Source organism: Anopheles gambiae, chromosome 3, assembly GCF_943734735.2.
Source record: "Anopheles gambiae chromosome 3, idAnoGambNW_F1_1, whole genome shotgun sequence".
NCBI classification, from domain to species: domain Eukaryota; kingdom Metazoa; phylum Arthropoda; class Insecta; order Diptera; family Culicidae; genus Anopheles; species Anopheles gambiae.
The window spans coordinates 71,719,797-71,736,891 of NC_064602.1; the positions used below are offsets into that span (position 1 = coordinate 71,719,797).

Below are 17,095 nucleotides of genomic sequence, written 5' to 3' on the forward strand. Positions count from 1 at the left end.
CGAGCGGGCCTATCCAGAGGGAGCCACCAGCAACCACCGTGAGCAACAACAGACGCTCGCTCTGTCTCTCGCTCTTATTAGTGTAGTTTTCCCACACAAGTAGAGAAACAAGCAGGATCCTTTGCTATCACTGTATGGGTGAGGCACGATACCATCCTGCAGTGAAAACTGCGGCGTTCTTTCGTTCGTCCTGGGTTGAGGAGTTGAAAAGGGGTCGCAGGATCATGTGAGGATGTGGAGGGGGGTAGAAGCAACCGCGTATTGCCATGGTAGCGAATCGCTCGTTTCTCACATGCACACACCTTTAAAGCGCGATGATTTTTTCCCACAGACACACACATACACAGTGACCTGCACCTTGATCGCTCGAATGTATTTCCGGCCCCTGCCTCGGTGCTTAAGATCTGTGCTGCTGAGGTGAGCGACCAGTCCGAGAGCAGTTGAATCCGAGTCGTCGTGGAAAACGGTTCTGAGTGTTCCGAGCACAAAAGCCAAACCCCTTTCCGACAACCAAGGTGACAGCGAAGTTTCGCAAACATCAACAACAACACACCGTGTGGCTTGGTCGTGTGAGTGTTTTTTTTCCTGTAGATAACAAGTCCGCGATCCTCTGATAATGTTACGATCTGTTTGCCCCTGCTGTTGGTGCTGTGGAACATTTTGAAGGAAATGTTTTGGGGAAAAATTGTTCTAAATTTTTAAGAAATTTTTGATCAAATGTTTTCTTGAAAATTGTTTTTCGTATTTATATAAAAGAATTATAGCGACAAAATCTCGGAAAATCATGCATTTTCAAATAATTGTCATGAAAACACACACATCAACACCAGCGGCAAACAATTGAAAATGAAGAAAATAAAAAAAAATAAAAAATGGGTTTTTATATAGTTTTCTCATAATTCCCTTTTCCATCTATTTTACTCCAAACACTTCTAGTTATTATCAACCCCCATTCCGGTGATCGTTCGAGGAAAAATCTTCCCCCTTTACTACGCGAAAATCACCCGCACGCGCGTCTGTGTGTGTGTTGCGTAGCTTTTTCCCGGTCGGTGGCATTTGTGGTGCGGCGTTTTTTGTAGCCCCGTAAAGTGTCTCCCTGTGTGTGTGTTAGTGCATATACAGTGAGTACGAAAATTGCATCAGTGTGTGTGTGTGCGTAACGCGTCGCCAGTGCAAAAGTAAGATCCGTCGTTCGTGGTAAGAGAAAGAGAGAAAGAGAAGAAAAAACATCGCAAGCGAAGAAACGAACCCATCGGCATCGATACGCAAACACCGCATCACGGTGCACTGAGCGAGAGAGCGATAGCGAAAGAACGAGAGCAAACAGTTCTCGTTGCGTGTGCGCGCACCTCCTACCCCGTATCTGTGTGTTCGCGAGCAGGCGAGAGAGAGAGAGCGCAGCTGAGAGGCCGCAATAAGGGCAGAGAGCGTGCGAGAGCGATAACGTGCGCGCGCGCCTGTGTGTGTGTGTGTGTCCCGCAGTTCGACAGTGAAGCAGCACCGGACCCGTCAGTCCACTCTGAGCAGGCAGCGGAAGCAGCAGCAGCAGCAGCAGCAGTAAATCGTAAGCCGCAGTAGTTAGCAGTTGTCGCCCAAGAGTGTTCGCAGAGCCCAGCAGAGCGTCACCCGAGAAAGCAGCAGCAGCCAGTGTGCAAAAAGCAGCGAAACCACACACTACCACACCACCACTCCAAGCACCAAACACTCTTAGCAGCAAAAGATGGTAACTATTGAACAGGCACAGTGTGCGGAAGCCATTAACCCCCCTGTTTTTGGCCGTTTGCAGCGCGCAATCACTTCTTCCCTTTTTCAATTTCGGTTTTTTTGTTCGTTCTGTTCCGGTTGAATGGCCGCCTCGTGTCTTTTGTGTGGTGTGCCCCGTTTGCCAGTAGCCGCGGGGGCCATTGAAAGGCGAGGCTTTTTCGCACGGTGTATTGTTTCACGTTCATCGCAATATCTTATCAGTGTGTGTCTCCGTTGTCGTCGTCGCTTTCGTCCACCTGGCGTGCGTGCGTGCGTGTATGTGCAGAAATGTAGTGATATTATACGGTTCTCTTGTCTTCTCTCATACCCGCAATGGCGGCGGCGGTCCACCGTTTGCAAGCGAATTCGCCTCGCAATATGCATGCCGGATGTGTGGTGCGAATGGAGGATTTTTTTTTTATTGCTCGCGAACAAGCAAATGGCGCTAAGTGATTGTCAAGCTGAAGGGGGTTGAGAAGGGGAAGAAGAACAGGAGGCAGTGAACATTCACCTAGCACAGCGGGGGGATTGCGCCTACTGTGTGCTACCGCCACCACCCCTGGATGATGAGATGAGATAGTGTGCAGTGTGTACGTGCGTGCGCGCGTGTGTTTGTGAGCTGATCAAAGTGTGCATGAAAACTTACCAAGGAGTTGGCTTCAAGTTTGCAAAAGATCGGTGGCCGCCGACTCCCTAAATTTGCCTCTTCAAGAGGGACGACTACAGGAGAAACAGAGAGAGAAGGAGAAGGGTGGAAAAGGTTCTTCTATCACTCGGCAAACAGGGGGAAATAAAAACGACCTGCCCCGGAGTATTAGAAACAATAGAAGGCCTCCCCAATCATTGGACTTTTTGATCATTAAGTGAAAAATGGAAAAGGTGAAATTGTTGGTAGAGGTAGCAGGGTGAAGCCCCCCCTCCCCTCCAGTAAGCCCAAAAGATGGCTCGCGACCGAACCTGCTGGAAATGGAATCCGGGTCGGCCATATCTCTCTGTACGCGTGCAGTGTGTGTGTGTGTCTGTATGTGTGCCCTGTGCCTGTGTATGTGGCAATGCTGTGTGCTGCGCTACCGTGTAGTGTGGTGACGTTTACCCTCCTCTCCCCTTTTACAATCACACACACACATACGCTCACCGGTTGCTGTATAGGGTTTGAAGATGAAGGGGGCTAAAAGATTGTCACACACACACAGAGCCATGGTACGGGGTTGTGGGGGATCAAGATAGGTGAAGAGAGGGTAGAGTAAAGAAGCAAAAACTCTGTCACCAAAGAGTGTGTGAATCACAGCCTCCCCTCCCTTCCCTCCCTGTCTGTAGCCATTCCCTTTTTGTGTGTGCGAATTTCTAACCTCACTTTCTGTGTCGGTTTGTGCACAATTCCACTCACAAAATCACCCCCCTCTGTGCGTATGTGTGTGTGTGCTTGTGAATTAAACGAACGCGCTCTCGCTCCCTTCTATTCTCCCCACCGCCCTCTCTCTCCCTCTCTTTCTCTCACCGTCATGTTGGGTTTATACTGCTTGGTTCGGTGGTTCTTGTTAATTATAACCTCCAAAATGTGTGATTCGCGCACTAGAGAGAGTGTGTGTGTACCGAGGGCGGCGGCAGCACATTCGGAGGGAGGAATTGATTTTTATTGTTCTTTCCGTTGTAGGCGGATGGTGAGGGCGAATAGGAAGAGAAGTCTTCCCACCTTCCTGTAACTTTTTCTGTGTTTGCGGCAACGGGAAAAATACATGCTTTTTTGTGGTGGGCCGATTGTAAAAAGTGTCTAATGGGGGGAAGAGAGAGAGAGAGAGAGAGAGAGAGAGAGAGGGGAGCAAATGGCTTTGTAAAACGTCGAAGTTGCTCTCAGCTTCACTGGGGCCGTTTTTTTCCTCGTTGCTTCTCACGAACACCACGTCGTCGTCCCTTCAAACATCTCTCTCGTTCTCTCTCCCTTGGTGCGCGCCCCCCATATGTGTGTGTGTGCGCACACCAACTTTGAAAGGTTTCTTCTCTCCGGGGCGCACACACAACACCGCCTAACATTGATCCCGTTGCGACATTGAAGTGCTGCTGCTACTGCGAGAAAACACGCAACTTGTGTAAAACACTAGAGCGAGAGAGCGATATATAGAGAGAGATAGAGAGAACGTTCCCGGCGGAGCGCGAGAAGGATTCGCGCGCGCGGCAAATTGCCCTCCCTCGCTCAGCGAAACCGAGTTTTACCGCATTGCGGGTTTTTTCTCAGCGGGTCTCCCCTATTTTCCCAACATGCGCCGCGCTCTCATCATCTTCATCGTTCCGTTGTGCCCCGTGGTGGTGTCTCTCGGGGTCCATGTGTCGGCTGAGGCCGGTAGAGGGGTGACGAGCAGCGAAGGAGGAACGATTGTGATCCGGCCTCTGAGCCGCGCGTTTGCTCAATTGATCATCATCTTGTTGATTAAAATGGAACAAAAAGGAAAATAGCAGCAGCAGTAGCAACCGCATGCCTTGGAAGAGGAAGGAAGGGTGGGGACGGGTTTCTTCTTTTTATTTGTAAAACCGTTGCGAAAATGTTACTCATTCCGCGCACACACACATACACGTTGCAGTGCAGTTTTGCTTCCGGGAACTGCTTCTTTATCGCCGGCTGTCGCCGTCTTGGAGTTTTGGCAAATAGTTTTCCGTGTTGGTGGGGGGGTTGAGGGTGGTGCAAAAGTGGGTTAAATTTCCTGTCCCGTTTTAGTGTTGTATTGAAGGCACATCAGCACACGCCCGCCGCCCATACAATAAGCACAAGAATGTCCAGAAATGGGAAGAGATGAGCTCTAATGCCTACTTTGATACTGTAGCCTGTAGCCGCTGATTTTGCTCTTGTATGTGTGTTAGATTCTTCGCCGAAGTAAAGGGGTGAACAAACACACACACTCTCTCTCTCTCCGGTTTCTCTTTCCCGATTGCACCAGCAAATTGAGAGCGAGAGAGGGTGCAAAAACAGGCCCGCATACACATACACACACACACAGTCACAGACTCACCCCTTAATGCTTCTCAACCCCCGGAATGGTTGTGCACACCACATTCCCGCGCACAAACACAGCCGTGCGCGCGCTCGCCGTTGGAACCGTTTATGGCCGTTGGAATTAAATTTTTGAACCCTTGTGGTGTCTTCCCCCTGTGTTTGTGTGTGGGAAAGAGAGCTAAAAGGAGAACTTTACCTTAGAAAGGGGTTGTTTTTTTGTTAGTTTATCCTTGCGAGTACAAAAACTGGATTTGTGTAAATCACCTCCTTTTTGTGAAAGAGGGAAGAGGGGTTGGTACCTTTGTGGTGGTGTGTGTATGTCTTGTTGTGCATCTGGAGTTCGTCGTACTGATAAAACAGGGGGGATGTCGCTCGCGGGGGTGTGTGTTATCAGCCACTCCTGATAAGCGGGCCAGGTATGCAATTAGATCTGGGAGGTGGTGGAGGGGGGTGTTACAGGATTGCTTTTATCATCATCCCCGTTTGGTGAACAATGGAAAAGCGCACCTTCCCTTATTTATGGTACCCCCTCCCCCTTTAATTGTAGGCTTCCCCTGTGTCACAATTGCGTGCGTGTGTGTGTTATGCAATGGGATTTTACAATTGTTCGTTTCCGAAAAAAAAACTAGAAACACCTTATTTTTGTATTGTCATGTTACACCTGGTCAACTCCAACTGCGCCTGTCTTGCTATGTGTTACCTTGTGAAGAAGCCTTTTCAAAATTTCATTCCCCCACAAAGTTCTGTCCTTTTAGAATATGCTTCCCCTTCGGCGCACGGGTGGTAGTGCTGTGTAAATAAGATTACCATTATGCCATATTTCCTATTGGGAGACGATGGGCGATGGGAATACATGAGCTTTGGGACACCTTGTTCGTTACTGGTTGTGTCTCCCTACCCATTCGTTTTGTTGCGCCTGTTTTGGGTTCCAACTGGAATGGCGACGACACACTGGGGAGCCTCACACACCAACTTCGTATGGCTCTACCTGTGTGACAATTAACAGAATCGGGGTTTTGTACCGTTTGGCCCAGAAAGTCCACATCGCCCATCGTCGTCGTCCAGCCTACATGTACTTGTCCCAACAGGCTACGCACGTTCCGCTCTTCCAGCAGCGAAGCGAATTAACCAGCCTTCAAAATCCAATTAGAATCCCAAACGACAAAGAGTTTCTGTGCCTGTGTGCGTTTCCAGCGCGTATGGCTAGTATCCCACGAGTTAGAAAGGGAGGCTCCCTTCTCACCACCTCCCTCTCAACCACTTTCACTTTGATTGGCTTGGCCTCTGATTGGGTCGAGCTTTTCTCACCTTGTCTCTTTCCTATTAGATCCCCAGTTTTCCGGTTGGTTTTGAATGTAGTGCCCGAAAAATGAAGTAGCAGAGCAGAGAGAATGGTGATGAGGCAACTAATGAACTTGCCTCCTGCCCCAAATGGTGATGATGAGCGGCCGTCGGTCCTCTTTACGGATAATTTGATAGGATATGGGTTATCTGTGGGCTGTTCTGACACGTCCTCAGCTCAAAATGTTAGGCCCACCCAGATGGTTTTGCCTGTAGAACAGTCCCCAGCCACTCCCTTGTTGGTATCTTGTTGGTTCATATCCTTCCATGGGATAATTTGTTTCCTGTCTGCGCACACTGGGACGTACCCACTCTCGTACAAAGACCAGGATCGATAAGCCCGGTGACCTAATTATGGGAAGCGGCGCATTGTTTGCTGTCCACTTCTAGAGCCAGACAAGACAGCAGCTTCTATGTCGCTAACTTTGAGCTGTAGAGAGCATTTGCTTGTAATGCTTCAAATTTCGTCAAAAATTCGCACAAAATTGAAAACTTTAAACATAAAAGGCTAAATAAGTAGTTTCATTGTACGCCCAAATGTATATTTGATTTGGGGATTTGCAATTAATTTACCTTGACGTATTTTTCCTATTTTGGAACACGTTTAGGAGGATAAGCAGCAATGACAAACGTATTCGTCATCCATATCTACAAGGCGTGAATTAAACAACCAACTGCCAAATCAATGACTAAACCTGCATCAGGAAATTCCCTTTCTTACTGCTAAGGAAGCTAGCAAAAAACTCCCCAAAACCCATATGCATCAAACTGAAATAGGAAGACCGGCTCACAGGCTGTGATACCATTGCGCGTAACACAAACGCCGCGAATCATCAAAAGAAGGTACCCGCTGCGCACACAGTGCAAATCAAAGGACTGAAAATGCGGTTGTGATACACGCTCGCCGCACACCGATTTGACTTGGGGGATATTTACCTTCTCCGCAAACGTGGCGCAGCCACAGAGCAGCAGCGCCGCACTCCAATCTGCAGGCGACGGTGACGACGATCTCACGGGCATGCAAGAAACACACACCCCGGTGACCCGGAGCGCACACATGAGCGCGCGGGGGTCGACCACTATACTTGTCGATTGTGTGTCAATTTGCCCAGCGCGGGCGTTTCGGCACGGTGATATGGATGGTGGTGGTTCCCGTTGTAGCAAAACTTTTACCGGGGTTTGTGTGTTGCCTCCTTCTCGCGGCAGCTTCTTCTCCTCCTGCCCAGACAGGGATAGAGTTGCACAGATGCGTTTTTGTTGTTCGTAAGGAGTGTGTGTGCGTGTGTTTTTGTTGCAGCTCATGCCAGCGAAACACCACCAGCGCGCGGAATCCCGTGATATGTGATGTGGCGCACTATAGTGGCAACAAAACAGCAGCAGTAGCAACGCACCATCATCGTTCCCTGTGTGTGCGGGGCCTCCGACGATGTGTTGGAATGTTATTTTTGGGACACCTTCTGTGTGTACCACCCTCCCCTGCCCGTACGAGTGCGCCCTTCCCCTCTCTTGGTGTGGTATAACGGGTACCGACGGGTTTTCTCTTCCTCCGTGGGCCGGGCCGTGCGACTGTCCGCGCTCAGCGTTTAGTGTGTGCGGCGGGGGGAGTTTTTTCGGTGTCCGTGTTTTGGGAAATGTATTTTCGATTTTCACCGGCTCGGCACACCGGTGTGTTTTAGGTCTCTCTTTCTCTCTCTCCTTCGCTCTGTTTCTCTATTTCTGGGTGTGTGTGATATCCCGCTACCAAAACCATGCTTAAGGGCGGACGGAGGAGGAGAAGACCCTGTTGCACTGGTTCTTCGCTGACTCAGGCTGCAGGTTTTGCTTTTTGTGTTTCTTCTGTACGCGCTGTTGATGTTGCGGTTCGGCGCGGGGCCACCATTCCATGCATTTCTGTTTGTTGGCCGATATTGGACCACTCCTAAGCCATCAGTAGCTCCTCGAGAGAGTGTGAGAGAGAAAGAGCGACCAGTCCAGAGGGTGCATGTGGTGTGGGCTGTGTGTGTATTTCTTGGCACCGCACTGCATATGGTGGTGGTGATGTGTTGTTTTTGTTTTCCATTCCGTGTCCAGTGCATGGATTGTGTTCTTGTCCAAATTGCAATTTTCCCCACATCTGGCACAGCACGAAAGATGGAGGGGGATGATGGAGGAGCAAGAGGGTTTTGAACACACCAAAATTGAAATGCAATTGGAGCAACACTCGGTTCGATATTTCGGCCTCAGTTTCGACCCCGTGTGCTACAAATATTCTTATTTCGGCCTGCAAAGCGAGAAAAGAATGCCGCCAGAGGTCAAGAACGAAGATGTCAAAATATAACACATCAGACACACACACACACACACTGCTCACATGGCATGATGTTGGCGGTTGAGAGGGTTCCGTGCTTTGGAATTGTGTGCTGGCTGCTAATAATGAGGGAGGCGCGCAACAATTGCCCATTATGTTTTGACAATCAGTGTCAAGCAGCCAAGTTGATTGGGAAGTCCGCAACAACTAGGCATACCCCGAGGGGAGAGAACACGTGATTGTGGCGCCTCCGGGACGGGGTCAGCCTGTTGCAATGACGTACACTCACCTGTGTAATTGTTTATGGAATTATTATACGTTTGTGTCAGTTTCAGTTTGCTTTATTTCACACCCTGAATCTAACACGAGCTGTACACCGGTCAAGCTCTGATATCATCTAACATCAGAAATTCCTGAAGTGTGCTTGTTCAACGAAGCAAGAAGAATTCTGCAACATGAGCTGCTCTCTCTGCCGTCCGGTCATGCCTAGCATTACAGTCCAACCCCAAGGCAAGGGCGGCCTCCACCAATACCGGGTGTATAAAATTGTCACCTTATTAAGACGGTTTGCTTGCCTTGTCGCCGCTGGTTGGTTGCTTGTGTGACTTCATGTAGAGCACACCAGAGAGAGAGAGAGAGAGAGTGATAGACAGAGAGGAGATCACAAATTGTAAAATGATGACGAGATCATCTCTATGCGGGCTTCTGAACGGCTTATGCTCTGGTGTTGTCTACTCAACGCGCATCTGTAGTAGTGGTGTAGTAGTACCAGCACACACTATCTTTTTTCTACAACACACTGTCTGCTGACCGGTTTTGTTGCCGGTGTTGTTGCCCCGTTTCTCTACACACATGCAGCCGGTTAGACTGTGCGTGTGTGGAATACACCGTGTTCAGAGAGAGAGCGAGCGAGCGAGCGTCTGTGTTGGTTGGTGTGGGTTAAATCGGTCAATCGCCAACAGTCGGCGGCGGCAACAGTCCAATTTTGGGGGAGGTGTGGTGGTCTTTCGAGTGGACCATCAAGAAGATGATCTTCAGGAGGTGTATGAATCTGTAAACGCTATGCGATGCTTACGGTTCGATTGTTTCATGCATTATATTACAATTTTGCTATGATATGGTCTTGTGCCATGTATCAGTTGTCTAGTAAATGATTCCAAACACGATCGTATGTGTTGGATCGGGCGGGGTAGCTACTGTAGACACAGTCCGTCCCTCATAGCTGTCAGACACACGTGTCCAATAAGTGCCACCGTCGTTCTACATCGACGTCGCTGGTTCAGTAGAGAGTGAAGGAGTGGCAAGAAACGACACTTTCCAACATTGATTCGCGCGAAGGTATACGACATGCATATAAATAATGTTTAATGATTCTCGAATAACTTGTCGCACTTCGCGTGGCATAACGGGTAACGCGGTGAACGCACGGGACCACGTTGGTCGTTGGCATTTTGCATCTCTCGCTCCACCTTGTCGTCCACCATCGCGTATTCGCTAGCAGTCTTTTTCCGCTCCTACATTTAGAGAGAAGCGGGATGGTGTTGTTCTAAATTGATCAGCATGTTGAGCGTGCGTTGCATTATATGTGTGTGGAACGGCTCTAGTTTCTCTTTTTCAGCCTTCTGAAGCATCAGAAAACAGCGGCCAGATTGTGTGAAAGCAAACGAGATCCTACTCCAACACCCACACCAGCACCGCCACCGCTGACTTATGTGTTGCTTGATTGATGACATCGTTTGTTTGGAGCTTGTTTGGAAGATGGCCGATTATTTTATGACTCCTCGGTGTGTAGTGGTGAAGCGGCGGCGCGGCACTGTGATTTCCCCGCTTCGTTTGGTGATGGTTTTGTGTAAGCCGGCGGAAGATTTACAAAGCGGAAGAAAAATATCTAGAATTGACCTCCGGAGCAGCGCACAGCCATGGCGCAAAAATTAATCTTATTTCTCACGGCCAGCGGGAGCGTGAGATACTGTGTGACGTGTGTTTGTTGTATCACGATAATCGCATTTTCCATGGCCCTCTTTCCCCTTTTGGCAAATCCGGAAGTCACTCTTGGCGGGGCCCAACCTTTATTTGAGTTTGGGGTCGATGTTTCGTGACCACAGGATGATTTGTCGTGTTCGGAAAGATTACCACGTGCGCTTATGCGCCTTCAAAACATGTTGATGAATGGGAAAGAGGGCGGGAAAAACTCCCAGCCAGCACTACCACCTAAGAGCAAGATGTTATAAATTTGCTCCAATCAATCAATCTCCACAGGTAGAGAGAAGTTCACGGCAAGCCATGAAATCCATTACACACACCACGTGTGTGTGGTGCTCTCTGTGGTGAAGGGAAACATGAAGATGGAGTTGTTGTGTTGATGCGAAAGTAAGATTGAGCGTGTTGTAATCATTCTGGCTCGTTTCCGGGTAAATTATGTCGGGCGGCGCTGGAAGAAGCGGCGTGAAAATATTTAGATCCACAGTGACATGAGGACGAGCGGCAGCGGCGGCCGCGGTAAGCCAGCCATTCAACCGGAGCAAAAACATTCCCATATACACAAATTAGTTCACCGTCTTAAATATTGTTTTATTACCCATTACACACACACCGCCTGCTTGTCAAAGTAATAGTGCGCAAACACTAACCACACCACCGCTCTGTTTTCATCTTTCTTCCCAAACTCTCCTCCCCACAGGCCGATCAACTTACGGAAGAACAGATCGCTGAATTCAAAGAAGCGTTCTCGCTGTTCGACAAGGACGGCGATGGCACAATCACCACCAAGGAATTAGGCACCGTGATGCGATCGCTAGGCCAGAACCCCACAGAAGCTGAATTGCAAGACATGATCAACGAAGTCGACGCGGACGGTAAGTAGTGTTGCAGGGGACGGTTGAGTTTTGAATGCTTTGCAATTTAATTGGGCGGGATACAGGGGGGACGAACATTCGTTAGAAAATTCCTCTTTTGGCGCGCGGCATCCGGCAACTTTTTAATGGATGATGGTGGCCGGAGTTGTTCCCATGTCGCGGTTGCGTAGTGGAATGAATGGAGCAGATGAGATATCATGCTTCAGTTGATTCTTGATCAAGCATTCGTTTAATACCATCCCGTACACACTGGATCGTTTATTGGACGATGTCCACTAATCAGGTGACACGTCATATTCCGGTATCGGCTGTGAACAGCTGAACTTGAGTGCGTTAGCAAATGGTAACATATGGTTGGTTGATGATGGATGGGAGAAGCGGACGCTTTTTACTGCCACTCTTGGCCTGCAACAGTTCGGTACTCGGTTTCATCTGTTTTTGGATGAATCGTAGTTGATTGAAATTGAAAGTGGAATTAAATTTAAGATGATTTTATTTTAATATGATCGGGTTTTTTAGCTGTGGGGCACTTTTTTTATTCTTTCTTAGTTGAAATGAACTTAATGTAATGGGAATTGCACTCTATAGCACCCATGTTCGACAAATCCAATAGGAATTTCCAAGGAGCCTATGCAAAAAGGGTACCATAGGGTCCAATTTGCATCATATGAAGTTCACTTCCAATAGGAAAGATTCAAGGAAGTGTCCAACAGCTATGAGAACCTCTGGAAAATCCTGCAAATCTCATGTTTTATTGTTTGGTAAATATGAAGGAAATGAAATAGTTTAAATTTTTATTTCAAATATTTGTAGTCACTATGTGGGGAATATCTGGACTAATATCGTTCAGTTGCTGTGCATCTCCAATCAGAAAGGCTTCTTGAAAGGTTGTACTCATTTGCTTCTTTGCACAAAGATTGTACACACGTAGCAGTGGCATTTTTCATGTCTTGCCCCCGCAATCAACATACTGTGAAAAGGTGATGGTGGCGGCATATCTCACGAGAGACGACCTCTCCTTTATTGGAAAACTTACCCCCCATGCACACACACACAGTGTGATGATTGGTGTTTGGCGCGCTTCTGTAGCTCTGTACTCTCCACAGCGGCACGCGATCGGCGCATTAATCACCACCCTCCTCAGCAAAAGGGTTTTGCAATCAGATTCGAATTATTTTCCTGGACCCCACACAACCACCACCCGGCAGCAGGGGGGGGACCCCTGTTCTTCTGATGTTTGCACACACCTGAGTTGGTTGGTAGTGGTTCGCGGCCGGGTAGTAATGATGGTGATGACCATGGCGATGTTGTATTTGATTGTGACCTTCGATAAAAGCATGATGCCATTACAAGAAGAGCGATGATGGTGGTGTATTTAGGAACCAAATTTTGGGCCACCGCGCGGCCAAAGGTCACATGTAAAGTTTCCGACTAAGGGTTGAATGGTAGTTGGTGGCCTCCTTCCCTAAACCGTTGTGTGACTTTGAGGGGGCCTTTTTTCTTATCCAATCTATCCAATGATGTTTCACGATGGGGACTACCCGGTATGATGGTGGGAATTGCACAATTTCCAGAGCATTATTTGCTGCTTGCTGGTGGGACTCCCATTAACTTCGTCACCTCGTCGTTAAAGGTTGGTACACTCAATCAGCCAGCCTGCCCGACACACAAACGCTACTTGTCACTCGTCTTGTTTCAGTGTCCTTCTGTCTAATGGATACCGTGTGAGAGAAAATGAGTTTCGGAAACTATATCGATCGTCGTCGGTCGGGCACGACAAGGACCAACTTGCTGCACCAGGTTTATAAGACGTGACGTGGCACTGAGCAACTATTTCCCAAGCAATACTGCTTTGGCGAGAGGGTCCAGTGCAGGAGGAAATGGAAAAACTAGGAAATCATAAAGTAACACCGCGAGCGCGCGCGCACTGCGGTCATTAATTGGATTTCTAGTGAAGGGATTGTGCTTCTTGTCGTCTGTCCTACACACACAAATCTAGTTTTAACCGTCGTTACTCTGCTGCGTTCATTCTGCGGGTTCTGATGGCGGGGTGTGCACTATGAAATGATGATTACATACGAAACTGAAATATATGTAGCAGGAAATGAGATCATCCGTGTGAACACACACACAAGGACACGAGCCTTGGAAAGCCCCCGGTTTTGTGTGCCACATGGGAACAGTCGGACGTGGCTATGTTCTTCCAAAGAAGGATGTGAGACGGAGCCAGGTCGCCGGTGTATCCTGATTCTGAAATTATTCCGAAGGACCTCTCGCTGCCGCACATTGACCGACACTCCGAGTCCATAGACGAGGACGAGAGAAAGGACGATGTGTGAGGTAAAATGGATTTGAATAAAAAGGTCAAAAATAGAACTTACCCACTTACGCTGCCGTCGTCGGTGTCGGTCTGTAACTCTTCCCCGGAAAAAAGAGAGTATTTTGTTTGTGTGTGGGAAAATACATACGTAGGAAGTAGGAAGGAAAGGGAAACCTGGGCGTGAGGAAATAAGTTATTTTATCGTAATGAATTATTCATTAAAATTTATACCAAGCTCTTTGGGAGCGAGAGAAAAACTTAGCTTCCATTTAAATGTTTCTTGTCCCCAGGACCCTCCTCCATATGCATGACTGGGGAGGCGGAAAGTAACGCTTTTTGGACGTTTTGGACGAATAAACTTCCGCTAAATGCAGCGATGGAAGGAAAACTTTTTCATACACTTCCGTATTGAATATTAAACGGGGGTAGAAAATAAAAGTTAAGTAATAAGCAGATTATTATATACATCTGCACCTTCCTCCAAGCTTCCTCCTCAAAACTCATTTAAATTTGAAACAATTCTGAATAGCAGCAAAACGTGATTTTTTATGTCTCGTTTTTGGTTTAAAAGTACCTTTTTGGTGTGCTGCTGCTGTCGTTCACCAATTATCTTTTATCACAAATTCAGCACGTGCTCGAGCGATAAGAGAGGGTCCTCTTTGGTGTGCGTGAATGCTACCTTTAAAATAATTATTCCTCGCTCGTAATCTTCTAATGAGAATATCATTATTTTTAAACCAGAAGGAAGATTATTTCGATCAGCGCTCGCCTCTCAACCCGATTGTGCCTTACGCGGTTCGATCCGGTGTTATTCGATCCGCAGTATCGAATATTGGCTCCCGTAATGAGTATTTTCCTTTCGGTGTCTGTGTCCCCTGCTACTGGTTGTCCTTTTCAGCTCAGCCATCCACTGCGGCGGTTTTTGGCGCTGCAAACACGATATCAATAATGATTATGTTTGAATCTCTTTTCGCGTTTCGTGTTACGTGCGCCGCACGCGCGTGTTGTATATTTTGTTGGCCTCATTATTATCAGTTACCGCCACGTTTCGAAGCGGAACTGGAAATTAACGGACAGAAAAGCCCGAAAATAATCAACATCATCATGAAGTACGTGGCGGCGGGCTTCGTCACCCACGTAGCAGCAGTGCTGAAATTGATTTATTTTGCGCTATACTCTGGCCTGTCGTGTGACTGAAACAAGTGGGAAAATGTTGCAAAAGCAGATGTAATTCAGTATACAATTTCTAATCCTGTGTTGTATCAATAGAGAGAATGCACGTGTGTGTTTAGGTGTTGTGTAAGAGCCCGTTGTACCGTGTGTTGGCTAACTTTTATTGGAAGAACGTGGTCTCGCCTAGAGCACGATGTGCTAACCAACCGCACTGCCATAATTGAAATATGTGGGGGGCTATGCTAATGGAAAACGGGTAAAAGCCACCGCCCATTTGTTTACTGGCCTGCGCTGGTGTGCTCTGATGGGTGTGTGTGAAACCCTGGACAGCACCACGTTCTTGCACAACACCTTTTTTTCTGGTATGTGTGTGTGAGAGTTTGTTTTGTTTCAATTTGTGGCAAATTGACATCTTTTGGAGGTTTCCAACGAAAACGATTGCATATTGTCTTTGCATATTTATCCGATTTTTTGTTCGGCTTCTAGAACGTACCAAAAAGGCATTTAGTGTGCCACGAAACGCTGCGCTCGCTCCAACAGTGAAGCGCAACAGTGTGCTATCGCCGTCACCCAGCCTTCCGTACAGCGGGAAGCCAGGAAGGAGGAAAAGGAAGGAAGAGGAGGAGTAGCAGGTAGTGAAGATATCGATCGTTTTCCAACGGTAGAAAAACGGCTACAGTAGCATGACGGTAGCGCAGCAAACCCCAGCTAAATACCACCACCGCACCGCGAGCGTGTGTGTTGTGCGCAAGCCCATCCACTGTTAACAGCGCACACACAGATCCGAAGATAGAGAGTGAGATAGGGGAAAAGGCCGATAAAAGGTGCTCGCCTCTCCACTCTTCTAACAAGAGAGATAGAGAGGAATTTCCAGAAAGATATACCAACCTTTTCACCTGCTCTTCTCAAACCCCTCCGGAAAGTGGTGTGCCCGAGGGCGCTGCGGAAAAAGCTTTCCCTCCGAAAAAAGAAGAGCCCCAACTCTCACGCTCTCTCACATTACACTAGTACACCGAAAACTGAATAAAAGCCACACGACGACGAACCCCTCGAAAGGTGTTTCGTTGGATTTTTGGGGTTTTGAAGTTTGCTGTGAGAGGAAATAGAGAGCCAGATGGTTGATGGCTTTTCCGAGCGTTTCACAACCCCCAAAAGAAACTGTTACTATGTTTCAAACTCTGTGTGTATGTGTACGTGAGCTTTTCAGGTCGACTCTCTCTCTCCCACTCTTTCGCAACTTGTAAGGCCCGCATCGCCGTCACCCAAAGCAAAGCTGGTAACAAGCCACAAAATTGTGTGAGAATGAGCTTTACACACTGCATACGGCAACGAGATAGAGATACACACCTGGAATTTCTCAAATACCTCTTGCCTCCTTCCAGAGCCATCCAGAAGGATATCCATGGCTCCCATGTTCTCTTACCTCTGACCCCTTTTTGCTGCAAGAAACGTTCTGCGCAATAACAAAGTGTAGCGCAGCACCAACTCCGTAGTACCTTTGCGCTACTGCATCAAAGCTGCTACTCTGTTGCACACTCCTCTTGGCTTACAGCAGCATCAGAGGGAAAAACAAACATGCCACAGAGAAGCACAACTACGAGAACGTAGTAGCGAGTTGTCTGATGCTCGTCGTCGTCTGCGAAAAAGGCTGTCGGTGGGTACGGCTGGACACACAGGAAATGACACGTCCGCTTGATTAATAAACGTGTCACGCGGGATGAGATGTTCGGGGAGCAGCAGGATACGCGTGATCGGAAAAGAAGGAGAGTTTACGTGAAGATGACAGACACATATGTTGTGGTCTTCCCAGCTCTCTGATGGATTTAACCACAGCTGCTGGAGAAAATCTGCTTAATTCCTTAAAATACGCAAACAAAACTACGATTTAGGACGAAGAATTGGAAGTAGCTACAAATATTACTACAAATAGAAGACAAATATGTTGTCTAAATGTCGATGCATGATAAATATAGAATGACGGAATGTTACACAAATTCCTCCACAATGATTAGGCACAGCCTAATATAATTCACTGCCGCTGACAGTATCTCTTGATGATGAGATGGAGTAGTCGGTAGTGGTGACGTCAGTCCAAAGCGTGTCTGTTTTTAGAGCGTCCATCATCATCTAATCCTGATGAGGGAGAGGTGTATGGTCCTATTCGCTGGCGTCAAATTCTTCCGCTCTGTGTTCCATTTTCTTGTTTTCCATTTCCCCCGTGGCATTCGTGACGACAATGTGGAAATTGCCAAGGATATCACTATGGAAAAATAGAAACGGCGTTGGGAATAGTGGCGACGACCACGACAACGACGATGATGGTGTATCGGTGCTGTTGGCGTCGTGTCTATCCATCTCCTACATACTCTCGATCTTTCATCGTCATCGTC

At 47.8% G+C, this 17,095-nt stretch overlaps 1 protein-coding gene across 1 annotated transcript in view; it reads left to right on the forward strand.

Annotated features, from left to right (window-relative positions):
* Nucleotides 1-335: 335 nt before the first annotated feature.
* The window catches only part of LOC1271007 (calmodulin), a 32,841-nt gene continuing 16,081 nt past the window's right edge, over nt 336-17,095 (forward strand). The window contains exons 1-3 of the mRNA XM_061655913.1: nt 336-569; nt 937-1,723; nt 11,038-11,212. Of these exons, the coding sequence (XP_061511897.1) occupies nt 1,721-1,723; nt 11,038-11,212 (178 nt within the window). The 5' untranslated portion in view covers nt 336-569; nt 937-1,720. The remainder of the gene's footprint in view (nt 570-936; nt 1,724-11,037; nt 11,213-17,095) is intronic.